General features: G+C 35.8%; 1 protein-coding gene across 1 annotated transcript; it reads left to right on the top strand.

Moving 5' to 3' along the window:
- Positions 1-12,578: 12,578 nt before the first annotated feature.
- Positions 12,579-24,980, top strand: LOC132564209 (protein tyrosine phosphatase type IVA 2-like). The gene is made up of 5 exons (XM_060228886.1): positions 12,579-13,922; positions 14,124-14,216; positions 18,740-18,870; positions 21,403-21,477; positions 21,788-24,980. The coding sequence occupies exons 1-5, from the start codon at positions 13,809-13,811 to the stop codon at positions 21,897-21,899; spliced, it is 525 nt and encodes a 174-aa protein (XP_060084869.1). The 5' UTR covers positions 12,579-13,808; the 3' UTR covers positions 21,900-24,980.
- The last annotated feature ends 2,408 nt before the right edge of the window (positions 24,981-27,388 follow it).

The following is a 27,388-nucleotide window of genomic DNA, read 5'->3' on the forward strand; positions in this document are numbered from 1 at the left end:
TATTTTAGGGATGAAGTATGTTTGGTGTAACATACTTGTACTGAGGTGTTACTTTTTTGTGTACATGTCAATGCCATCGCTCACAGACGTGTCAAAACGTAGCCACCGGCAGGCTTCTGTACAAGGAATTTGTCGTATGATGCAGGCAAAATGTACCTGGATTTAGCACAGGTGTATACATATGTACTGAACAAATACATCTCATGTAACCTTCTCACATTTGTTATCGACGGCCATTCATCATCTTGATTATGCTGAGAATCTGCTGTGTAGGAGCAGTCGTCTAGCTAACTTTATACAGGCAATCTTAAAATAGAAACAAAATGTCTTCATCTTAATAAAAATGGCAACCATGTCAACCAGGTTTGCCTCAATAGTGGAATTCTACCTTTAGATCTATACAAAAACATTGTTATTAAAATATTAAAGGGGTATCTTTGTCTGAATGTGCCAATAGGGAAAACCTAAGGTCACAGTGGTTCAAATTATAACCAGGAGAAACCTAAGGTCACAGTTGTTAAAATTATAACCAGGAGAAACCTAAGGTCACAGTGGTCCAAGTTAACAAAGAGAAACCTAAGGTCACAGTAGTTCAAATTATAACCAGGAGAAACCTAAGGTCACAGTGGTTCAAATTATAACCAGGAGAAACCTAAGGTCACAGTGGTTCAAATTATAACCAGGAGAAACCTAAGGTCACAGTGGTTCAAATTATAACCAGGAGAAACCTAAGGTCACAGTGGTTCAAATTATAACCAGGAGAAACCTAAGGTCACAGTGGTTCAAATTATAACCAGGAGAAACCTAAGGTCACAGTGGTCCAAGTTAACAAAGAGAAACCTAAGGTCACAGTGGTCCAAGTTAACAAAGAGAAACCTAAGGTCACAGTGGTCCAAGTTAACAAAGAGAAACCTAAGGTCACAGTGGTTCAAATTATAACCAGGAGAAACCTAAGGTCACAGTGGTTCAATTTATAACCAGGATAAACCTAAGGTCACAGTGGTTCAAGTTAACAAGGAGAAACCTAAGGTCACAGTGGTCCAAGTTAACAAGGAGAAACCTAAGTTCACAGTGGTCCAAGTTAACAAGGAGAAACCTAAGGTCACAGTGGTCCAAGTTAACAAAGAGAAACCTAAGGTCACAGTGGTCCAAGTTAACAAAGAGAAACCTAAGGTCACAGTGGTCCAAGTTAACAAGGAGAAACCTAAGGTCACAGTGGTCCAAGTTAACAAAGAGAAACCTAAGTTCACAGTGGTCCAAGTTAACAAAGAGAAACCTAAGGTCACAGTGGTCCAAGTTAACAAAGAGAAACCTAAGGTCACAGTAGTTCAAATTATAACCAGGAGAAACCTAAGTTCACAGTGGTCCAAGTTAACAAAGAGAAACCTAAGGTCACAGTGGTCCAAGTTAACAAAGAGAAACCTAAGGTCACAGTGGTCCAAGTTAACAAGGAGAAACCTAAGGTCACAGTGGTCCAAGTTAACAAGGAGAAACCTAAGGTCACAGTGGTCCAAGTTAACAAGGAGAAACCTAAGGTCACAGTGGTCCAAGTTAACAAGGAGAAACCTAAGGTCACAGTGGTCCATGTTAACAAGGAGAAACCTAAGGTCACAGTGGTCCATGTTAACAAGGAGAAACCTAAGGTCACAGTGGTCCAAGTTAACAAAGAGAAACCTAAGGTCACAGTGGTCCAAGTTAACAAGGAGAAACCTAAGGTCACAGTGGTCCAAGTTAACAAAGAGAAACCTAAGGTCACAGTGGTTCAAATTATAACCAGGAGAAACCTAAGTTCACAGTGGTCCAAGTTAACAAAGAGAAACCTAAGGTCACAGTGGTCCAAGTTAACAAGGAGAAACCTAAGGTCACAGTGGTTCAAATTATAACCAGGAGAAACCTAAGTTCACAGTGGTCCAAGTTAACAGAGAGAAACCTAAGGTCACAGTGGTCCAAGTTAACAAAGAGAAACCTAAGGTCACAGTTGTCCAAGTTAACAAAGAGAAACTTAAGGTCACAGATTTGTCTTATTCTTGTATGTCAGTTTGGCTGTAAGTAGATAATCATGTAAAAAGTATAACTCGTATTTCATGGATTAAAATATTGCAGTTACATGAATATACAGTTTTACATGAATGCACTGTAAAATGAAATATCATCCTAGTGAAAGTAACCAGCTGTACAGTATATATTAACAGTGGGAAATTCATGGCATGTTTATCGTTATGGCCCAGTTTTCAGTGTAACAATGCATAAAGTATTTTTTCATTATTACCCATATACAATAGGACCTAGTGAAGCTGTTGCTGTGATATTGTAGGATGGAGGTTTCAATCAATTTAATTCTGTCATTATAATGGTACCAAGAATAAGCATATTGTCAGTTTAAATTTTGTATCGGTCTAATGGAATGCTGGTTTCACAAATTTTTTACAAAAGTATGGTATTTTGTTATGTGTTAAACAGAATCTAACACGAGTAACCATTTCATATGAGATTTATGAAACTGATATAGGATCATCTATAAATCTAGCAATATCTTAATCTTACGTGTATTTATTTGTAGGTTTTATTTGTTCTTTTAAGATTACTACTCTACTTACATAATTTCTTGTCTGTGAGCAAGCTATGGCAATGCTTAGCTAGCCAACCCTTTGAGAGTCAGGACTGCTCTAGGTCTTAGTTTGTTTTGGCTAATTTCTAGTTTTTGCTATATCTGCATGCATGACAAATTCACATAAATTGTAATTTAACATGATAACCACTTAAGGGCAGATTTGGTGTGTTTCTTAAGCCTGTATGTATTTATGGTAAAATCTGTGAGAAAAATAATGTACTGTTGCTACAGTCCAGCCTGTGGATGTGTCATTTGAGGTTCCAGCATACCACCAACAATTTGCTGGTACGTATAAAGCATTCATCAACTTTACCTTAAACAGGTGAAGGTTAGATATTATTACACACTTCTGAACAAAATCATCATCACACGACTGAAAAATGCTCTTGTTATTTCTTAAGAATGTGTGTAGGTGTCTCTCGGTATTTATGCAGTGGCCTTTAAGTCGGTCACAGATGACTACTATATAAATAGCTAGATCTTATCCATCCAATTGAATGAGCGAATTTGTGACCTTGACCTTTAGAAAGGAATTATGCTGTACCTGGTACAGGTTTTATGAATGATCGAACTCTACCTTGAGTATAACCTGTAGCACCTCATCAGTGTGTCTGAGTGCAGTTTTAACAACAGTCCCACGACACCGTTAGTATGGATGTTTAAACGCCTCACAACGAGTGTGGTCACCTTCAGGGCGATCAGAAAAATGCCTATCAAGCTGTTTTAACAGGGATGAATTATCATACATTCTAAATACTGAATGTGAAACCCTTGTGTTGGAATATTATTGTGATCAAGTTTATTTTGATATTTCTAGTTAGTGATGTTAAACAGGTGGATTGGTATAGAAAATCACTAAAGCTTCGTATATGGAGACACTAACGGAGGACAAAGAAGTTTGGATAAGATCTACAAGGTGAGACTGAATAAAGAAAGGACTTTATTTGTACAGTGTGTCACCTGTATGACATACTTAACATGTATGGGGTATGTGTGATCTCAGTAAATACTTGTATATCTATAACAAGAGCTGAATTAGATCTGACTTCTTCATGTTTCACAGGCCGCAGCAATCCCAATGGCTGGTGTAAGAGGTGATCAGCTCGTTTGTAAAGATCTTAGTTATAGATCTTTAAGGATCTGTAACAAGTGATAATTTCTGCTCTTGAGTCCAATTAAACAGACCACACACTCAGCCTTCTTGTGGAGTTTTACTTAACAGTGTGACCTCTCTTGGCTTGTTCAACTTGTTGTCTCTGCTTGTGAGGAAGCCACGAACAATGACCCCTCTTAGCTTGTACTATTAGAGGTTGGACTAGTGTGTAATTAGGTCGTCCTCTTGTCCCTGTCTTTTCAATACCTTTAACCATTAACAGAATTTTTGCCAGAGGCATTTTCCTTGGTAAGCTTTTGCAGGTCCAAGAAGTCTGTTCATTGTAGGAGATGTTCACATGTGTCTTGGACATGCATACATCAGGAAAAGGTGACAAGCAAAAAAGATTACAAAATTTGGACTAGCTCATGAAACCCTCATATAATCTACTCCTCGTAAACTTATCTGATAAAAGAAAAAAATATTCTTAAGGAATGGGATTGGTTAAATCCTAAGGTTTACTGACCATTGGTCAAGTGTCATCAGGGCTTGATTATAATCATACATGGCTGTCAAACAGATGCTGGAGCGTAAAGAAGCATGGATTTGAAACTGTTCCAAAGCCTGAAGGCTTCATTGACCTGGTTGATGAAGAAATTGAGGCATTTGTAATGGTTTTTTTTATTTCGATAATACTTATATATATGTATTATGATTATTTTCACATATAGTTCAAGATCTGTTCACAAAGCTATACATTTACACATAGGATGCAGTTTTTTTGTCCCAGTTGTTTAAGCGTTCTGATCATATTGTGTCAGTTTTTATGATGTCCATATCACACTTGATGAAATTGTAAACTTTACTCATTTTTGTGAGCTTTGCTTGTGGATATGAAGATGACAATATGATATAACCTCCTTATCGTATAAGTGTTTTATAGCACAGTTTTAAAATCCAGATCCATACACATACGTGTGAAGTGTTGTCGGGGCATCTTTTAAATTTTCATACCATCAACAATTTTTTAGAGAAAAGTATTCTTAAAGAGACGGTAAATCTGACATTTTGAACTTTTAACATTTTTACAAAGGTTAGAATTGATTTTTTATTGATATTTTCTATATTGCGTAATTAGAAGATTCAATATTATTTTACACAAAATTATTTTATTCATATTTAGTGATGATCAATCCTTAAAAGGTATTCAAAATGTGCTTGAATTTTCAGGACATTTGTTGCCTTATCCTCGGATGTTAAATGTTTTTGAATACGTAACTCACTAAAATAACCCAGACATACTGTGTATATTGTACATCTTGGCAGTGGACTTAATGTTAAAAGTTTTGGAAAAACCAGTGAACAAACTTGAAACTTTGATAATTCATTGGCATTCCAGAAATTTATAAAGTCTTGGATCACGTAAGTAATAAAACATGAAACTAATTAAGCAATACAGGGTGTGATTAAGGTATATGTATTCTATTGGTGTGGGGTATGTTCACTATACGTAAACTGAGACCATACAAACGCCATGTGGTGGGTCATTTGTTATGATCTGTGACAACCTGCTGATTAGTTTTGGAAATATATCTGTATTTTACAGGTATGGTTTGTCGACATCCATTTGTCATTATACATGTATAATATTGATAGGTGTGGATATACATGTGATTGTGTAGTGAATATCTTTTAAAGGATTGGCGTGTGATTTAGGAACGCGCTATAGAATCTATGACAATACATTGTGTAAAATATTTTGTGTTTATGACTGGTAAGTAGATGTACACCAATCTTGATCAGGTAATAAGTCAATCACCTGTTTTAAACAAATTTAATATATATTTAGTGGAAAAGATTCAAAATCCATATCACAGAAATATATATGAGAATCTATTATATATTTTTTATGACAAGAAATGGTTGTAAGAAGTATTGTACATAAAAATGATATTTCTTATATAGTAAAGTTTAAATTGAATGTTTGTGTTACTGTTTATAAATACAGGGCTCTCACACCCCATTTTGTGACTGGGGCCCGGGGCCCGGGGCCCTTAGAATTGGGAAAAAAATGGTGTTTTCCTTAGAATTAGGAAAACCTGGGGTCTAAATTGGGAAAAAAAGATACTATTTTGCATTGGAAATTCGGCCCCAAATCTGGCAAATCGAGAGCTCTGAAATAAGTTGTCCAATCTTTTGAAATTTTAATCTAAATTGAGACAGTTTTTGTGTGTAACTCTTAATTTGAGTTTATTATATGGAAGTGATCCTTTACCTCTGCTGGGGTAGATTGATATCTGAAATCTACTGTACAGTTGGTCTATTGTTTAGTGATTGTGTCTCCCACATCGAGAATGAAAACGTTGGGGGTGATCCATTTTTCCGAGCACTCAGACCTGTCTGGGCATTTTTTATATGTTAAAGCTAATGTTAAATTTGAAATGTTACATTAAAATGAGCATGTCAAGCGTAATTCTAAGCAACGAACGGAACATAAAATGGCCCTGGAATACGAGACAAACAATAAGACAAAATATCTGTTATACTGAGTATATCTAAATTATTTAGCACTTTGTAGCTGTGTAGTATTAGTTTTATCTGGTTTTCCTAATATTATCAAAAGCTGATTAATTGTTTCATAAAAGTCAAACATCGGTAATAGTACCATACCATATAAACAGGAGAAGGAAGTAAATCTACATGATGATTGTATCTCTAAATCTCCGTTGTAATTGTTAGTTCAATACCCATCCTACAATCTGCAGCAAAAATGGCAAAAATAGGGAAATTTATACACTGGCAAACTAAAACATAATGTTATGTATCATCTTGTGTGTCTGTATGCTTCTGTCACATCTACTACCTCCACATATGGGTTGTGCTACCAATGAGGAAGTGTTTTTTTATACTAAATAAGATCTTACTGAAAATGTGACCAATCACATGATTTCCTTGTTTTTCAATGGATATACCCTTAAATTACAATGTATTGACCTTTATGCCCTAAAGATCTATAATTGTGATAACACATTAAACCATTATGATAACCCTAAATATTGAACCATGTAGACCTCAACAATAACATTCACCATCATGGAAAGTTTTTATCTACAATATTTGCAAACACGAGGATCTTGTTTGGTATGAGATTTATGAAACTAAAGATGTATCACAAGGGTTTTATTTTCATCTTGGCTTAAGTGTTTAGTTGCAAGATCTAGAGGCTTGCTTAAAGATCGAATTAAATGAAAAATACTTGATCCTGGTTGAGGTGGAAAATGGTGTGTGATCTTGTTATATATATTCAGATTATAGTTACTGGGTATAAAAATCCTAATTACTGATGTAGTGTTAATGAGATGTGTATCTTTTCGATTACAAAGATGATTTATTTAGCTTCCATATATAAGTGCTGAAAAGAATCTGACATAATTACTTGTTCATGAGGTAATTTCTTTTAATGTTCATCCAAAAACACTTAATGGTATGGCTTGGTTATCAATATGGTTCTATATATAAGCTCATCAGAGAAAAAGATTACTCAGCTTTCATATGCCAACCTAAAGTCAATCGATCCGTTCAAAGTAGAGCATGTATTGCCACAAGGATTGGAGGAACGAACATAGGTAACTGTCTTAGGATTATTATGTAACAATTATGTTAAGTTTATTTTGGTTCTGGTAATAGACTGTGATGAACATATTTGTGTCTGTTGATCTCAGGAGTCCATAATATTACATACACACAGCATAGAATTGAAATGTTTAACTTATAGACATGACATGCATTATTGTCATATGTAGAGACATCTATGGATATTATATGATGACTTAGTTTTGGAATATAAATCCCTCAAACAATTATATGATAAGAGAAGTACCTGGTCGTATCCATTCCATATTATATAAATTTGGAGGGAATTGCATCAATTTGATATTCAGGTGGTCTGTAAATTTCTAGATGTTGATTTTGTAAGCAATCATCTTTTATTATACAATTGTTGACCTTTTTTCATGTGAATACCGGGAATTGTTTATTCAGAAAATGATTTTCTCAACAGCAGAATGAAGTATCATCTTCTCTAGTTCAAAAATTCTTGTATTCCCCTGAAACAAGGGCATTAATTCTTTGTTTATCGTGTAATAACATCAATCCCTGCTTCTCATTGATTACTGGATTGTTACATATTTTGGATTGTTGGGTTTCTCCTCTTGTTGGAAGGATTCCTTCTGTTACTCTGTTATGTAGCAATCTCTTTTAACATGAGAAGTGTTTTGACCAATCAGCATGTAGGAAAAATTATACAGTTATATAATTCTTCTAGATGTTAATTGTGTGAGTCTCACATGTATTCTACATTTGTAGATGTTCAGTTGTTGTACCAGCTAGTATTGGCACTGACAAACACATCCTATATGTTTGTAGAAGTTGGTAGTGTTAATGTGAGGTCTAATCTCTTTTAAGTTCTTTGGTACCACACACATAGCTCAGAACAGGTTTATTTTTACACATTAAGCTTAACAATACCTATACTTCTCCCTTACACCTATAAGTAAGAGTATAAATGTATCATCCTGATGATCTGCTCCAAACATACAGATGATCCTACCCAGGCCAATACATTACACACTGACATCATATATACTGATTTCAGTATCAGGTGACAGTCTTGTAAATACTTCTACACATTGTCTGCCCTCTTCATACAATTGAATTTGAATCATGATGAAAAAGCAATAGTGAATCACAGTATTTCGAGCATAAACGCCAATTGTAAGAATTCCATCTGTTCAATATCAACAAAAGGATATCTAATATATGTAAGAGGTATTCAGAATCAAATTTGTTATCAGGATTTGATCTGATATGACCTCTGACCTGTGAAGATTTATTATACAGGTAAAACCCAGAGAGACTTCCTGGGAAAAACTCACTAGAAACAGGTTGGCATTGAAATACACAGCTTAAGTAAAATGATAGCAGGTATCTAGTCAATTTCTAGCCAATCATAAAAGTGTTGTGACATTCTTCTGACTGGTATATATTTTTACCTTTGTTCCCTTACCAGCAAAGCATTCGTAGTCTCAAATATATGTACACATACATACAAACGCATACATATACCATATTTAAGATCAATGCTTGTAGGTAGAGATTTGGTATGGTGGAGTTTTGTGTTTTGGAATCTTTGTCCTTGTGTATGAATGGTGTCTAGTTTTTGTCCTTCTCTAGTTCTAGTTTCTATGTTTTTGAAATATTTAGCTCATCTGGGCCAAAGGTGTATGGTATCTTTGTTTGGAAGTTTTTGTCCTTTTCTGGGTAGGGTGTCTTTGTATTGAAGTTTTTGTCCTTGTCTGGGTAGGGTGTCTTTGTATTGAAGTTTTTGTCCTTGTCTAGGTATGGTGTCTTTGTATTGAAGTTTTTGTCCTTGTCTGGGTATGGTGTCTTTGTATTGAAGTTTTTGTCCTTGTCTAGGTATGGTGTCTTTGTATTGAAGTTTTTGTCCTTGTCTGGGTAGGGTGTCTTTGTATTGTAGTTTTGTCCTTGTCTGGGTAGGGTGTCTTTGTATTGAAGTTTTTGTCCTTGTCTGGGTAGGGTGTCTTTGTATTGAAGTTTTTGTCCTTGTCTGGGTAGGGTGTCTTTGTATTGAAGTTTTTGTCCTTGTCTGGGTAGGGTGTCTTTGTATTAAAGTTTTTGTCCTTGTCTGGGTATGGTGTCTTTGTATTGAAGTTTTTGTCCTTGTCTAGGTAGGGTGTCTTTGTATTGAAGTTTTTGTCCTTGTCTGGGTAGGGTGTCTTTGTATTGAAGTTTTTGTCCTTGTCTGGGTAGGGTGTCTTTGTATTGAAGTTTTTGTCCTTGTCTGGGTAGGGTGTCTTTGTATTGAATTTTTTGTCCTTGTCTGGGTAGGGTGTCTTTGTATTGAAGTTTTTGTCCTTGTCTAGGTAGGGTGTCTTTGTATTGAAGTTTTTGTCCTTGTCTAGGTACCATTTGTTTTTTATTTTTTTTCTGGCACTGGAATGTTGTCTTTGGGATTTTTTCTTGGCCAAGATTGGTGAATGTCTGCTTTGGAAGTTTGTCGTTTGGTATGTGCTTTTGGCAGTATCCGCTACAGCCTGTCAGGTGTTTGTTTTGGTAGTCGCCTGACTGCCTGCAGGAATGTGTACTACTAGAGCATATTGTTACTGATTGTTATTGCCTGGCTCCGCCCGAAACCTCGCATCTAGTGGTAATATTCAGCTAAAGTTGATCATACTACATTGAGGAAACATCCGGCACGCTAGTATTATTTTCAAATCAACATTATGATATTTGACATTTTATCATGTTTAGATCGTTATCTTGGTTTTTTTTGTAATTTTTAGAACATCGTAACTTGAACTTCAAAGTATTATGAAGACATACTGAAGTGAATGCTTATTAATCTTTCAGTGACACTACTGTGCAATGATTTTTTAAAGTAAAATGCCGAAAATGTAAACATAGAATGATTTCCAAAGTGAATCTGGTGACTTATTATTGACACATTTCAGTAAAGTTTGACTGTTTAGTCTGAGTGGTATAAACTTGTAGCAGATTTGTTTATTGGTAAGGCATACCTACCGTACCTCAGCTAGATATATACAATGTACATAATGAGCCACAGGTTTGTAGGTTAATGAAGCTTCACCATTTGGTACTGACAGCACATATGCACATATAACAATAGTCTACATTCATGTTTTGTCATAATGCTATGTATACTTGTTGTTGTTGAGGCAGTACACATACGTAGAGATGGTAAGACCATTACAAACATATGGTTTGTTTCCTGTCTACCCACACACACAACCTGATAATACACAGCCTGTTGTAATTCAACCCATACCTTTTAGAGTTGATTGTCATTTAAATGGTAAATTGGTAAATGTATAACACTATTAACATATTTGACCATTAAAAATCTGTTTTAATCTTGATATTCGCCAAACTGTGCTTTAACCATTGTGAAATAAGTGTAATTAAAAATTGTTATTTTCCTGGTATTTGTATGCCTTTATACACATTGATATTGAAAGACTGTACCTATTGTTGACATAGGAAGAGGAAATGTCAGATCAGAGTTGGTGGGTTGGGGGTTAGACTGTGTTTCTGATACAACTCCCTTTTGTACTAGAGCAGGGACAGATCTCTAGGAAACTGATATCTCTTATTGTTGCTTTATACCTCCTGGAAACCAGTCTAAGCTATAGTGTTTTGTTATTTATGTACAGACGTATATCCTATGCGGAGGTTTGTAAATATACTGTGTATATAATGTACATCACTGACTCTAGCTGTCAATCATGTGTACAGGTACATGTGTGGGGGTATGTGTGCCAGGTACTACCACAGTCAGACGCAGTTTCCTCACAAGGTTGTTCACCAGAGAAACCAGGCGTTATCCGTGGAGAAATAGGAGGGTTTAAATGATCAGTTGTTGGCTATCGGATAGCACCTCATCTGTCCAGTGACAAACTGTGAAACTTCCTATGTGTGTGGATTTGTATTGGACTGTCGCTAGACGTCCACAGTTCTACTACGATTCTGATATTCATGGATGTTCATTTCCACGATTCAGTCACGCGAGTAATGGACGAGTAACCTGACCTGTTGAATGAGGTGTGACATTATGTTGCTTGGATAAGTAGTAGTTTTGATTTATTTCAGGTTTTATCATTATCATACTACTTCACAAAATTCACATCTTTTTCCTTGTCATTGACATAAAAAAAATGTGTGTTATGAAAACAAAATGTCATGATGACCAACACAAGCATCTGGTAAATCTTTCGGTAGAGTAAATATTAAGGCACATTTCTTATACAAACGTATTATTAAAGTTTCTTGGAAGTCATGGATAAAAATGATGGGTTTTCTGTAATGCTATCCATTACATAATTTCACTTTTCTTTTTGTTTTGATATCTTTTCATTTCTAAATAAAATGTCTATTTTTTTCCAATGGTTCAATGTGTATTTAGCAGTTTTACCGAAATGTATGTTACAGAGAATGTGTTTCTCAAAATCATGAAACCTGTGCATATTGAAGTATTCACAGCCTTTGTTTTCATAATATCCTTTTTTCACAATGTTATGTCCTCCGCAAATATCTAAAAAGTAAAGTCTTTTGAAAATTGGAACCTGTAAAATGAAGCTGTTGTGATCAAATTTATATGTTGGATTGCTAACAGTATAAAAGTGTTTTGAAAAAAAACATGCCCTTAAAATGAGTATTTAAATTCCCATCATGAAACAGCAATATCTACCTTGTAATTTCCACCCAGTATGTTTTTTTTACAAGAAACACATCATGTGAATCATTTAATCATACAGGTGCTGATCTTTGATTGAAACAAGTTCTGTCAGCATCTGAATGCATCACTTGATCTGTAAAATACAGTAACATTGACTGGGTTTTATTGTTTGTGATGGGCATAGAGCCTTGAATGACACCATCAGCTGTGTATAATGTCACCTATCAAGTTTTATGACTATACATCGGTTAAAATAGATGTATTTACCTGTCTACATGGCTTTCTCAGGGTAATATCACATCATTCATTATTCACCTTAAACAAAAGTTGGTAGTTTTTAATTAATTGTGGTTCATTGATAAGAAAAGGTGAAAAGGTGAAGAGTTTGTCCGCAAAGACTTTAATGTAAATGATCAAGGGAAACATTTTACCAGTCTTTGCTTTTGTAAAGGCATTGTATCGTAACAAGCAAACAATATGTTGAAATTAATATTTATTTTTGTTTGTTTTTTTCAGTTTTTTGGTGAATTGGGTCACACATTTATGGAGTTCGTGACGAACAGTGGAGACTACTGCCAGGCTCAACACGCACTGTGAAGTGTGTTGTGTATTCCTCTTCTCATCGTCTCTGTCATTGTATTTCTTATTGTCTTGTCTGATTGCACTCCTTGTCGGATCTACCCCCACCCTGTGTGGAGCCAAGCATTCGTCCAGGATTGGTTCATCATTGTAATACTTTCGTTTTTGTCTAAAACTCTGTTGTCACCTTTTGCCAAAGCAAGCAGTGGCTGTCTTGCTGTTTTGTTTTACGGATGTAGCAGTCTTGAGTGTTGAACCAGCCATTATAAAACGGTGCTTGTATACCTCCAGTGAGATTTTAAACCTCCCTCGAGATTTCATTCGTGACATAGTGTACAGCTGTACAGCAGTTGCGAGTGTGAAAATTCAAACATATGTCAACTTACGGGCTGTTGCTGAAGGATTGATCAAGAATACTTCCTTTACCAACTGTTATTGTTTACAGTGACAAGTGATAGTCCCTACATCTTGTAAAACTTGAATCCATTACGGTGTCGAAAGTGACCATCAAACCACTAAATGGGGTAAATTAATTTAAGTGGTGTCTAGTTTCTCAAAAACTGTAGACATACTTTGTGGAATTTTATAAAAATATTGAGGAAAAAGTTACGAGTTGGATGTGGCAAGTAACAGTTCAGACGCCCGCTCGTCTTTCATCAGTCGGTTTAGTCTTGGTGGAGTAATCGTGTTGTCGTTTTTGCGTACCTCAGATTTCATCCTGTTCACTAAAGTGTTTGATTGTTGTTCTGTGGGTAAGATATATATATATTGACTGTTGTGTTCCAGTTATAAAACTGATATGTATATATATATGAATATATAATATTGGTGGTGCATTGATATTCAATAGCTAAGAATATAAATATATTTTTCTCTGCTTTATACGGATATATATTGTGTTCATAGAGTAGCAAAATCTGGATTTATTTTTTTGTGAAGCGTGGATATTTACTCCGAGACCTGGTCTTTAATGTGGATGCCTTTCACAAAATCATCGCTTGTATAAGTATATTAATGCACCTTTTGTTTTATTCTGGTGAAATTATGGTCATGTATCCCTGAATTAGTGGGAAAACATTACGGAAATCTAATGTGCCCTTTTCCGTAAATAAAAGAGTTGAAGTTCGATGTAAAAGTTTGTTGAACCCGGGACATCTAAGTCTCCAAGTTACTTGAAGAAGAGTGGAAGTAGAAAAGGAAGAGGAAGCTTTCCTTTGAACTTGATAATTTGGAATTCAAGGATTTGTCAGCTAATGTCTGTAAATATGAAGGCCAGACGACCCGACCCGGCTGAGATCGAGTATAAGAACATGAGATTTTTAATAATGGACAGACCAACAGATGCTACCATGGACAAATTTATAGAAGTAAGTATATTTGGGTAGAAATGTTTAAAATTGTTGTTTAATTGCGGCTAGTTTTCTTGTCATCTGGAAATTTAAAAATTCAAAAGTTTTTTTCATGTAATGGCTACTGTTTGGTACAGCTTTAGTTCTTTTGGCAATGAAAATTAAAATGTTAATAGAAGTTGTCTCATTTCACCAGAGCTTGCGTCTTTTTCCTTACAGGAACTTAAGAAACGTGGTGCTAAAGATGTTGTCAGAGTTTGTGAGCCTACGTACAAGACAGAAAAATTGGATACCCAAGGAATTCGTGTCTTGGTGAGTACACATGTACCGACACACATACCTTACAGGACAAAAATCATGCATGAGTGGTTGCCTTGGTCAGTTGCCAGTAGATAGACTGAAGGGACAGCTCATTAAGGTCATGTATTTGCACTCATCCATGACCCATTTTACGAGTCAACAGTCGTAAATCATCAGCTGTTTTCCTGTCATGATCCTAAAGACTAGAGTGCATAGATTTGATGTCTCAAGCTCCCCTTTTGTTATCTCAGTTGCTAATGATCTAGAATTTCCCAATAAGATTAGTTTTAAATGGTTTGACGCCTGTTGTAAATTATACTGTTAAATCATTGTGTGTTAATCAGCATTTGGCAACATGTCATATCAAAGAAAAATCTCTTTTGGTTTGGTAAAAATGTTCAGAAATTTAGGTAAGACAAAATTCAACAATATTTCAAAAATTTATTGCCCTTGTTCTTTTCAGCATTTTTGTCCTGTCCAAATATTTCTTAGTTTTTCACCCATCTCTTTAAAACTTGGTATCCTTTTACTTAGTATTAAATGATCAAAAACTATTTTCCCTCCTGACATTTCAACTCATTACCGTTTGTTACCATACTGGTCAGCCCTGTAGTACCCTTGGATGTGTCAAGAAAATGGTAAAATGCGCAGTTTTTTATGTTTGAGTATTTATGTAAGAGAATGTCAGAAAACTGGTGATACAAGTCTTGAAATTAATCAGATGGGGGAGAAGAGGGGGGGAGGAAGTGGAAGGGAAGAAAGAGAGAGGGAAAGAGAGAGAGGAAAGCAGGAGGGAAAGAAAGAAAGTGAAGGAGTGTGCTATATCTCCCTTCCTGGGTAATCATTGGGGAACACGTCACTGAATTAGTATTTTACCTTGGCACTGGATTGGCATCTATTCTTCCAAATGGAACACTTGATGAAATAACTAGTGTTTGTAAAGGAATACAATGCAAAGGCTTGGCCTTTAGGAAATAATTGCTCCTCTAGGTTACAATGACATGATCATCTGTAAAACTGGTTTATTTATAGATCCACTCACTTAGCAAATTGTCATTTTGGAAAAATTTGAAAATATTTACATGGGGACAGCTTCTTCTCATCTATCCTAACTCTGTTCCTTATCATAGTCACACCTGCCTTTCAAATTAATCTTGTTTCAATCAGATTGTCAATGATAAAGAATGAGTTACTGAAGTTTTCTTCCTGCTTGACTGTTTATCACCACTGTTCGATCCTGACTGACCTAGTTGTAGAGATTGACCTCAGGTGTAGGTCATTTAGGCGTTATCTGTGCACTCTAATGGGAAGTAAAGAGAAAGACAGGAATGCCATTCATGGGGAGGATCTGGCCCAGACAGGAATGTATTAAACAAACAGCATGATGGAAATGATGGACTGGTTATCTAGTCTCCCAGACAAAATCTCACTTCCAGTAAAAGGTCTGGTCACCAAGACAAAATCTCACTTCCAGTTAAAGGTCATTTCCCCACCTAAAGTGTCACTTCCTGTTATTGGTCATTTCTCCACGACTAAAATCTCACTTCAAGTTATAGGTCTGGTCACCTAGACAAAATCTCACTTCAAGTTAAAGGTCATTTCCCCACCTTAAGTGTCACTTCCTGTTATTGGTCATTTCTCCACGACTAAAATCTCACTTCAAGTTATAGGTCTGGTCACCTAGACAAAATCTCACTTCAAGTTAAAGGTCATTTCCCCACCTGAAGTGTCACTTCCTTTTATTGGTCATTTCCCCACAACTAAAGTCTCACTTCCAGTCATAGGTCTGGTCACCCAGACTAAAGTCTCACTTCTAGTCATAGGTCTGGTCACCCAGACCAAAGTCTCACTTCTAGTCATAGGTCTGGTCACCCAGACTAATGTCTCACTTCCAGTTATAGGTCTGGTCACCCAGACTAAAGTATCACTTCCTGTTATAGGTCTGGTCACCCAGACTAATCTCACTTCAAGTGATAGGTCTGGTCACCCAGACTAAAGTCTCACTTCCAGTTATAGGTAAACACGGGGGAAAAGATGATGAAGTTGAAAACACTTATCAAGCCTTGTCTTTGCTAACTTAATCACCTTAAATTCAAGGGAAAAGAGAACAGATAAAACCAGGTCAAGCAAGTGATTTAAGAAAGTTTTTATGTTGAAAGGGAACTATTTTGTTTGTGGACTAGTTGTGGTTTTACCTGGTGCCTAGACCAGCCCAAGACTTTTAAGGTAGCTATGTAATGATGGCCTTTTTAGGACAGGTAACCCTGATCTGGTACACAGCTGTGTCTGGAAATCCAGACATGCTGGGGACAAGCTCCAATAGAATCTGTTGTATCAAAGGATTTCCTGGGTTAATGTAATCTGTATGTAGATTATAGATATGTGATATGGGTGGTCAGTCCTTCTTTAGGAAAATAAAAACAAAATGATTGACTATGCTGAAACGTCATCAAAATCAAGTACTGCTGTCAGCAATTAAGCACATAATGATGACTGCTACCTTGGATCATCCTGGACTAACTATAGGACACATATGTCATTTGTATTTATAAAATACTGTAATATTGAAGCCTCCATATTCCTAACACTTGTAAGAAATAAGAGCTGATACCAGGAAGAAGAAATTATTTACTGCTGTTACATTGCTCTTCTGTCTTATTATGGTGATGGAGCCAAGTAGGGATGAAAGTATGAATGATGTATATATCCCATGCAGAGAGATGTGTATTCTTTGGTGACCTTGTTGACAAGTCACACTGTATGTAGAGGTTCACAACAGGATTTCTCATGTTGAATATCAGTTAGTATATTTGTCCTGCAGTAAGTCTGTCTGGATGATAAACCCACACATATTGATAGCCATAATAAGCCCATTCCTTGACTTTGAATCAGAGATAATATATTGGCCAAGATCAATAAGTAGATTTTAATTTATTTTATTGGTTTCCTTTCTTTATAAGTATCCTTGCAATTTGATAGGTTTAAAATCCATTTAGCTATTTTAAAAGGACAGTAAAAAAGTTTATCCAGAAGACAATTTCCTTGTAGTTGAGAAGTACAAGGTGTTTTTACTGCATACAGGAAAACTTCAGATGCGGTTAAACCCTTTCGTTAATAAGGTGAAAATAAAATGACTGCTAAATAGCTGCAATATTTTTTTTGTTATTTGGGTGAATTAAACATAGGACAATTAAAAAGATTATTTCCCCACCCCCTCACCCCACCCTCACCCCACCCTCACCACATACAGTCATAAAATCATTAATCTAGCATCTAGCATCACTATGAACACCATGTCATTACTCTGAGAGTATAGACGGGAAAAGTAGAGACATGTTTGAAAGTCAATCTGCTTATGTATGATTGGTGAAGTGGGCCCAGTGTTAATTATATATATCTGTGGATTGATATGGCTGTCTCACCTGCAAACTTCATTGGGTCTGACTTGCAGGAACTGCAGTAGTGAGTTAACGTAGTTGTAGTCGGACAAAGGCAGCATTACATTAAGTATAATTGTGGATTAAACTTTTCACCTTCTGTGTACTCACATACACGTAACCAGTGTACATATAGGAAGAGGCCTACAACAGGAAAATCTTAATGCTGCAAACTCAAATACAAAATTTTATTCAATGGCAGTAAAATGTTATTGATGAAGACAAAACCATGTCAGTTGAGAGTTCCGCGTTGTATTTAGAGAAGAATTTCTGTTACTTTGTTGGGTCTATCACCACATGGCAGGGTCATTTTGAGGTGTGATCTCCTTGTGGTGGCTGCATGGTTGCTACCTCACTGCACAATATACAAAAGGCCTGCTGTATTCCATGTAGAGCAGATAGGGTAAAAAGTCTTGTCCAAGGACATGACTGTGACAGCACAGACTGGTCTCTCAGCTTCCTGAGGAACACAAACCACCACCAGTAAGGAGTGTCCAACCATGCACCCCCCCTCTCCTCAACTGAGGTTACGTATGACAATGCTCTACCTGATTGGCTATCACAGCCTCCAATTTTAATAAGAGAATTACGGTAATAAATACCCATGTATATGGTAGTTTGCCATTAAACATTTCATATTGATAATTTTTTAGTCTTTACAGAGTTCAAATCCTTACTTTGACTTTGATTCAGGTCTTGAGGGTGAGGTGTAGAATTGGATCACTCTAGAATTTATTAATTCAGTTATATATATATAATATCAAACTGTGGTGTTTTTTATCTCATGAGATGTACTTTGTGTAAGTATATGAAAAAGTAGCAGTGAGGGTCAGAATGTTGAGATGGAATGGACATGTAAAGTTATGTTGGGGTTCTTAGTTTTATTTAGTAAACTAAAGCATACACCATTGTATGTTTTAATTTGTGATTAGTTTGTGTGTTCATAGAATACTGAATTGTTTGCAATGCATGGTATGAAACAAAGCATGATGACATTTTTGTTGTATTGTACGTTTTACTTGTTGAATTCAGTGGGATTCAATTTATACTTCATCAATATTTTTATATTAAGACTTACATTTGATTGGATGTTGACAGGACTGGCAGTTTGATGATGGAAATCCTCCTCCCCTGATGGTGATGGACGAGTGGTTCAACCTGCTCAAGACCCGCTTCAAGGAAGAGCCTGGTTGTTGTGTGGCAGTCCACTGTGTTGCAGGACTTGGAAGGTGAGTGCCATAGTTTATTTGTGAGGGTAGGCATCTCAGATTGGGACATTAAATGAATCCACTTAGTACTGTGTGACAGGACTTTGAAGGAGAGTGATGTATAAGGGGCATAACTCTTGATATCTTTGATTTATTTAACTTGGTCAGAATTGTAATTACATTAATTAAAATCTTTACTTTGGCTTATAAAAATATTTCCATAAACATTACTATGGAAACAAGATTAAGGCTTCTAAAAATATTCTCCAAATAAGATAAAAATAAATAAATAGCGTGTTGTTAGGAATGGCAAATGCATTTGGTTCAATGATAGATGATAGATAGAAGTGTGGATGGGTGTTTTAATTTTTTGGGCGGAAGGGGGAGGACTAGAGTTCCTCAAAGCTCATCAGGGTGTTGGTGATATAATTAGTCAACCTTCCTGGAAACTGTTTTAGTTTTAACTGGTGAGAAATTATATGAAGTATTTGTTGGGTTGAAGGACTTCTAAAATTCATCAAATGAATAACTTTGAACCACTTTCAAAGTTCACACAGGTCAAATTTATTAGAATATGAACATCTGATGATGAGTAATCAAAAGGCTCTGGGTCATGATGTTACAAATAGTTCGGTATAATGAAGGGCTACCATATTTGTTCAAATGGATGACCTTGACCTAATTTCAAATTTATATTGACCAAAGATGTTAAAGTCTTTGAATAGCTGTAGTTTAACCAGAAGGCCACACTATTTGGCCAGTAGTATGCTGGGATTTGAACAGCTTTTGTGTTATTGAAGGACAAGGATTTTTCTGTAGTTTTTCTAATCTTGGACAGAAAATTGGCCCCATTATTGATTGAAATTATTGAGCACCAAAGGATTTAATACTTTAATCTCAAAGTATGGTACTTTCCAATATTCTTTATCTTTTCAGTTTAATTTTTATGACAGGTGAGATATATGCCCTTGTGTTGTGAAATACTCACCTGGTTCTGCATTATTTGATGGGTCAGTCAGTTCGTTGCTACAAACATGGGACTTTTGAGTGAAAACATGTTAATATCCCTTTACTTTGTTCTCCCTGGGGTGGAATAAGCCTTACCTTCACATGAATTTTTAAACCATCCTGATATCAGAGCTTTGAAGTAGTACTGCTAAGTGTCAGAAGTGCCACAGGATAATAGGTCTCATATAATTAGTGATTACCTGATGTCAATAGACCCTGTCTAGAATCATGATAGAAGAATTTGATGAATTTCATCTCTTCAAAACAAATACTTATATTCATGTAAATGGAAGAAATGTCATCGCACAAAAGGTCAAAATTATAAAAATTTGTTTTACCAAAAATTCAGCTTAACCAGGAAAATAGCCCATGTCTTAAAAATGGAAACTGAAGAAACAGTATTTTAGGTCATGGGACCTGAAGGGTCACTCAGTGACCATTTATTATCTTACAATACTGCAATTGTTTTAATTTTTTATTTAAACAATGATGATGTATATCATATTAGATTGCCAGGTGTTTCAGATAGTAACTTGTGTGTAATCAATAGCATGGTCTGTGATGTTATACACATTTTAGGTTAAGCTTGGTGATGAAATATTACCCTACACTAAGCTTTGTTTTGATGGTTTTTCATACAGGAAACAGGAAATTTCACTGATAATGTAAAAGACATGTACTTAGGTATTGATCAGCCTTGGAAACAGGCTTCTTGCCCAGTAATAATGCTCACACACAAACCCAGCTATTTCTGGACTGATAATTACAAGGCAGGGTTAATTGGCACAGAAATACATGACCACATAACCATAGCAACATACTGGTAGGCCACAAGTTGTCACCTGATGGGTGATTTGTTAGGTCATCAGACTGTCTGAATTATTGCTACATATTAAAGAAGTAAAGATGGAATTGTTAATGGTAAAAACTAAAATGTTTTCTTAAAAGTCAGAAGTCTTCATCATCAATTAGTAAGTTAGGCAAGGGATTGTCACTATCTAGTCATCCATGATGATGTTTCCCCCCTGTCTCATGGATGACAGCTTTTTAATTAGTGCATAGTTGTAAATTTATGTAAATCATTTCCTAACTCTCAACCTAAGTACATGTTGCTAAATTTTTGTGTTTTTACATAATGAGAAATTCTGACTGTCAGTCAGGCCAAAAAAACCCAGTCAGACTAGGTAATAGGATACAGGACCCTTGGACTAGGTAATAGGGTGTAGTAACCCTTGGACTAGGTAATAGGGTACAGGAACACTTGGACTAGGTAATAGGGTGTAGGAACCCTTGGACTAGGTAATAGGGTACAGGAATCCTTGGGCTAGGTAATAGGGTACAAGAACCTTTGGACCAGGTAATAGGGTACAGGAACCCTTGGGCTAGGTAATAGGGTACAGGAACCCTTTGGCTATGTAATAGGGTACAGGACATCTTTGGGATCCTTCGTTTAAATGGTTTTAAAAACCTGTTCAGCTCCTAGTACTGAAGAAGATTGTCTGATGACAAATATTGTGTGCTTATTTGTTCCTGCTTTGTCCACAGAGCTCCTGTTTTGGTGGCATTAGCTTTGATTGAATGTGGAATGAAATACGAAGATGCAGTGGAACTAATTCGCAGGTAAGACTTGAAAACTGAGACAAGGGAGGTAACTATTAAACATTATGAATGTCCACATAATTATCCAAATGATTGTTACTGCATACCTGGGTGATGACAAGAAATCAAAGGTAAAAAATAAATTATATTTTAGACCCTGATTTTGTTTTCCTGATTTGAAAGAAACCTGTGCAATTCCATTTATGGATGGCTTTAAAATTTGAAAGTATCTGCTATTGAAATATTGGTGTACTCGTATATAAATTATATTATGACCCCTGATAATTAATATCAGGAATAATTTATAATAATTCTGTTTTTTCACCAACAGCAAAAGACGTGGTGCCATCAACGCCAAACAACTTTCCTTCCTTGCGGACTACCGGCCGAAGTCACGTCTAAAGTTACGTGGTAATGGACACAAGCAGTGTTGTATAATGTAGACCTGATAGCTCATCATCATGTTATAAGTTATGTTTCATCTCCTGTTGTCACACAGGAGTGCTTTGACAACTGATGTAAAACTAACTGTGATTGGAGGGGATTGAGAGGAGACCTTATAACAGTAGTGTTGTTGGCATGTGATAATTCAGCTGGATGGAATATGGAGAGAATGATCAGGGTTGATAAAATATCTGTGATCAGATTAGCTACTTCAGAAATCACTTTATATTCAAACAATCAACTTTGATGAATTATATTGGTATGAAGAATTGTACATACTTAATTGTAAAAAAGTTCACCAGCAGGTTGTTGTTTTTTTAGGTCAAGCAAATTTGGGAAATGTTTTCTGGATAGAATCTTTGATAAAATATTTGCGATCTTTACAACAATGGTCATGATGTTAATTTTTGTTTCAAAGACTGGTTTGTGTTGATTTCCAACTGTTAAAACTTGTTGGCAGACATTTTGCTTTGCCATTGAAAGACAATATATTGCACTGATATTGATTTCTAAAAATAAATAAAGGTAAATTGGATCCCCTGTACTTTTCTGCCATGAAATCATCTTTTGGTTGAAGATGTTTTACTTATCAACAAGATAACTTGTGGTTCTGTTTAATAATATTGTGTAAGGCAAATCATGACACCTTAATTTGAAAGTCATCTTTAACGTATATCACACTAAAAACAACAAGTTAGCCATCAGGATAACATTTTCAAGCATATCAAAATGCATTGGAAGGACCTTAGAAGGCTACAAAATGGAAATGAATGGGAATCTATCCTAAATGAAATAAATAGATACATGTTTAGGTTCATTATACAGATGACAAAACAGGCATGGAAAATAGGCAGTAACACTGTCTTTAGCAACTGAATGTGTTCACCCCTCTGTTTCTGTAATAGACTATTCTTGCCATTATATTTCACTAGCCTATTTCATGTTACAGAGATACTTACATAAAATAACACTTTAAAGTAGAAATTCTTAATAGTAAATTTTAGATACAGTTATAACTGTACAACTGAAGGGAAATAACTCTCAAAGCAAAGTCCTCCCTTTTGTATTCTAATATATGTTATAAAGTATACAGTTCAAAATTTGAAGAAATTTCAAGAAACATGACTTTTCGTCTCCAATTGACTACCTTCAAAATATAGGGGGTGGCAGTGTTTGAATGTTGAGAGAGGTGGGGGTAAAAAATTTGAATTCAGAAACAGAAGGGGGGCTTTCATCAGTGGGGACTACATGAAATACAAGAAATGAAGTGTCCATGAAATGGTTTCAGACATCCCTGGTATAAAGTTATCTTATCCAGAGATCAGACAAAGAAAAGTGAATAAGTTTGTTGACTGAATGTGTGTATTCTAGGTAAGAACAAAAAGGCAATATCCTTCTGCTAATTATCAGAACATAATCAATTTGATATGGTTTTAAGCCTGTTGTGTAAGAAAATCCTGATGTAAATGATTGAAAATCGGTGATTAGGAGTAAATTATTTTTGAAAATTATTTATTGCATGTATGTGTGATTGTGTTCAGAATGGTGTGATGTACTATAGAATCTGGCACATTACACTCTGGTTCAATATATATATATATTTTCATCCTATGTAAAGAAGGACTGAACAAAGATCTCTCCTATAATATGTATTGTCCCATGAATGAGGAAGGGAGATAATAAAAAGCAATTTGTCTGTACTAAAACTGTCATCTCTGCATGGTCAGAGAGGGATACAATCTGTTGTGACCTTCTCGAGATAGAGAGTAAACTGTTTTCATCATAAAGGGAGATTATCTGTTGCTGTTATCGTCAGCAATTGATAATCAATCTCATTAGCAAGGGAGATAATTCATTTTTACCTTCCTTGACCTTCATGAAGGGAGAGAGATCAGTCCAGTTTATTCTCATATGTTGTTCTTTGATATTATAGTTCACATTTGCACCTTTTGCTTGGCTTAGATGGATTCAATCAGCTAGCTTTATTCTTGGTCTGGGAATTTCTCTTCAAGTTTCAGTCTTCAGTCTCATGTCTGTTTCACCCCGTTCACATCTTTTCGATTAAAATGCTCCACATTGAGTTCAGATCACTTTCCTCAAGTGGCATTGTAGCCAAGCTCTCATCCAGATTATATCCTGTCAGGTTCCACCTTGTGAAGGACTCTCTATTTCGGAAGTTTGTTGTTGTTTCCCAATGGATGTGGATATGGTTTTCATTTACATCCAATCAGAGTTCAGCCATACTTCCATAAAAGATGCTGTCTGCATCCCACTGGGATCTGTCCTAGTATCCATCTACACTCACTGCATTCCTCATGGTTCCTGGGCACCATGCCTTTTAATTCCCCACAATAGAACCAGGTGAACTAGTCTAACATTGTTGCAAGTGTGATCAAATCAAATTGGTCTCCTATGACATCAAGGTACCATGATGACTTTTGAAATTTCATCAAATTTGGGATGCATGTATCATTGATGAATGATATTGAATTCCAAATCAGATATGTATGTTGGCAATATTTGTAAGAAGCCTAGTTCACCATTCAGAATGTTGACAGATTTCACCTACTCTTTGATACATCCAGTTGTCACTGCCCATATGACAGTTATTTTTATTATGTTTTTTTTTTTTGTATTTTCATGTTTCATTTTTTTCCCTTTTTTTCCCCAATCATCAGTCATCAATGAAATAGTTTTTGCCATTTTAGTTTTACAATTAAAACAAGAAATGAGAAGGTAGGGTGAGAGATCTCCCCTTCTCAAATCGATATTATCTCCCTTGATTTCACAATCTCTGTGATATGTATACTTAATGTATTTACATGACACAATGGGAGACAACCTGAAATCGTCTCTGAAAATCTATGTTCGAATATATACTGCCTGTAAAAAACAAATGAATGGAAACTCATACTTATTTGATTGAAAATGAAATGTCAGATCTTTAAAAGTGTGAGTTCAATGAAATTGATATGAAATGTCAACTTTCCATAAGCATTTATGTAACAATATGAATCTGAAGTAATGCATTTGTATATATATATGCAGATATTGAACTTCGTCAATAAATATAAATTACCTTCTGCCTTGAATTTATTTTGTCCATAAGTAGAATACATATACTGTAAACATACTGATTTTGGTGTAAACTTTAACATATCAGTTTCAAACAAATTAGGACACTGATGAAATTGTGCTTTTGCAATAATTTCAGTATTTACAATATACAAAAAATGTAACTAACCAATCATTTTTATAATAATACCCATATTGCAAAACGGACAAAAATAATATTACCTCACAACGTTTGTTTACAGTACATTAGAAATTTTTTGAAGAGACAATAGCTGTTAAACAAAATATATCAAAATGACGATATAATATATGCCAGAAGATATTACTATAGAAAGTCTCTTTGTTGAAACAAGTCACCATATACTAAGCCTTGGTAAATCCAAGGTTATGACAGTGCATGAAAATAATATCCTCTAAAAGGCGTTCACAAATTGTCCATTCTTTATTCTCTGATATATGTCCATCTCAAAGCTGTTTACAAACCATTTTCTGTTAGATATCTCGGCAACATAGCCATCTTAATGGGGTTCACAAATTAATCCGTCTCAAAGCGGATCACAAATTGTTATCCCCAGATAAATTCTGCCTTATCTCGGCAACATTGCTGTTTCAAAGCGGATCACAAATTGTTATCCCCAGATAGATTCTGCCTTGTCTCAGCAACATTGCCGTCTCAAAGCGGATCACAGATTGTTATCCCCAGATAGATTCTGCCTTATCTCGGCAACATTGCTGTCTCAAAGCGGATCACAGATTGTTATCCCCAGATAGATTCTGCCTTATCTCGGCAACATTGCCGTCTCAAAGCGGATCACAAATTGTTATCCCCAGATAGATTCTGCCTTATCTCGGCAACATTGCCGTCTCAAAGCGGATCACAGATAGTTTTCTGTGGCTAGATATGCTTGATCTCGGCAACATTGTTGTTTCGAAGCAGTTCACAAGTTATTCTGGTTTGATATTGTTCTATCTCGGCAACATATATTGATTTAAGGTAATATAATCAACAAGCACTTTGCACCTTTTTATCATTTCCACTCAGGAATCAACAGAAGGATAAGAAAAATCAAACCACTTGCCTTTAATGTCATTTAAGGGAAAGCCTCATTCACTGAGGCACCTGGATGGAAAGTTAAACCTTCTTGCTGTCGAGTTGTGCTTTGGAACTTTGTCCTGGTTACCCCTTCAATTGATTAGATAGAAAACACCCAATAGTAGTACCTTAACCTAATTCTTCCAGTCTTATTTGTCCCTGTACCTCCTCCCCTAAGGCCTTAGTGACTGAACCTCGGTCTGCTTTTGGCCTGCTTTCTACACCTAATTAGGGCAACACGAACTCCAATGCCATGCGTTCCATTTTGTCCATGTATTCTTCCGAAAAACGAATTTAGTAAGGGTTGGCACTCCTTACTCCTTATGAGACATTTGTTTTTCGCCTCATCGTCTCCCAAACAACACTATTCTTACATTGCTAGAAAGCTTGCTAACTCCCATCTGCCCGATTTTCTTATTGCCTAACCCAGCAAAGCACTATTTCAGCTCATAATTAAACACAAACTCTGGATTAAACACTTTAACGAATGGTTAAGGCATGGGAATCCGTAACCTTCCACGTTTTGTCATGTCTGGTATGGGCAAGCAGGTGTTCGTTCCAGGCGTTTCAACTTACTGCTATCTTTCATCCAGCTGTACAAACTTCTTTCCCGAATTTTGGTTTTTTGTTTCTGTTCTATACAGAATGTAACCAATCCTTTGTATCATCACTTTGAAATCCTGATAAGGTGTTGTCAGGCCCTGTTTCTTCTTTCTCCCTAAGGCTCTACCTATGAACGTCCTAATCTCCAGCTCTGTTTCCTCATCATCACACAATCTCTTGATGACCTAGGTCAATTAACTCATCCCCCATTTATTAATGACAAATATTAAGTAACAGGACTGGACAGCAAGCATTGTAGGTAATGAAACGATACATGTAAACATTTCATTGTTTTATTACTTTTATATTGTTTAACATCTTATCAACGCCTATGGTCCTTTAAGGACGGCCTCCCGATGTATGCTAGGTGCGTAAGTCACCAAGCAGTACACCTAAACCGACTACATCATACTGACAACTGGCAAAGCAGTTGTTCCACATCATAATGCTGAGAGTTAAGCAGAAAGTGGTAACTACTATTCTGAGCGACTCGAGTATATTCGGGACAGGACATAATCCAAAACATTCCAAACAACGGCAAACAAACGCTTAACCTAAGACAAAATACTATGCAATATCAAGGGAGATATTAGGAAAGAAATGCCTGTTTAGAAAGAAGGAAAAAATTCAATCCTAAATTTAGTCGCTTATTAAGATCGTGCAATTAGGCTAGCAGATACATTTGCTCTAGATCTAGATAGAAGACAAGGACGATTT

Source organism: Ylistrum balloti, unplaced genomic scaffold (assembly GCF_031769215.1).
Source record: "Ylistrum balloti isolate Yb309-2 unplaced genomic scaffold, AGI_CSIRO_Ybal_v1 Utg369680, whole genome shotgun sequence".
In the NCBI taxonomy this organism is placed as follows: domain Eukaryota; kingdom Metazoa; phylum Mollusca; class Bivalvia; order Pectinida; family Pectinidae; genus Ylistrum; species Ylistrum balloti.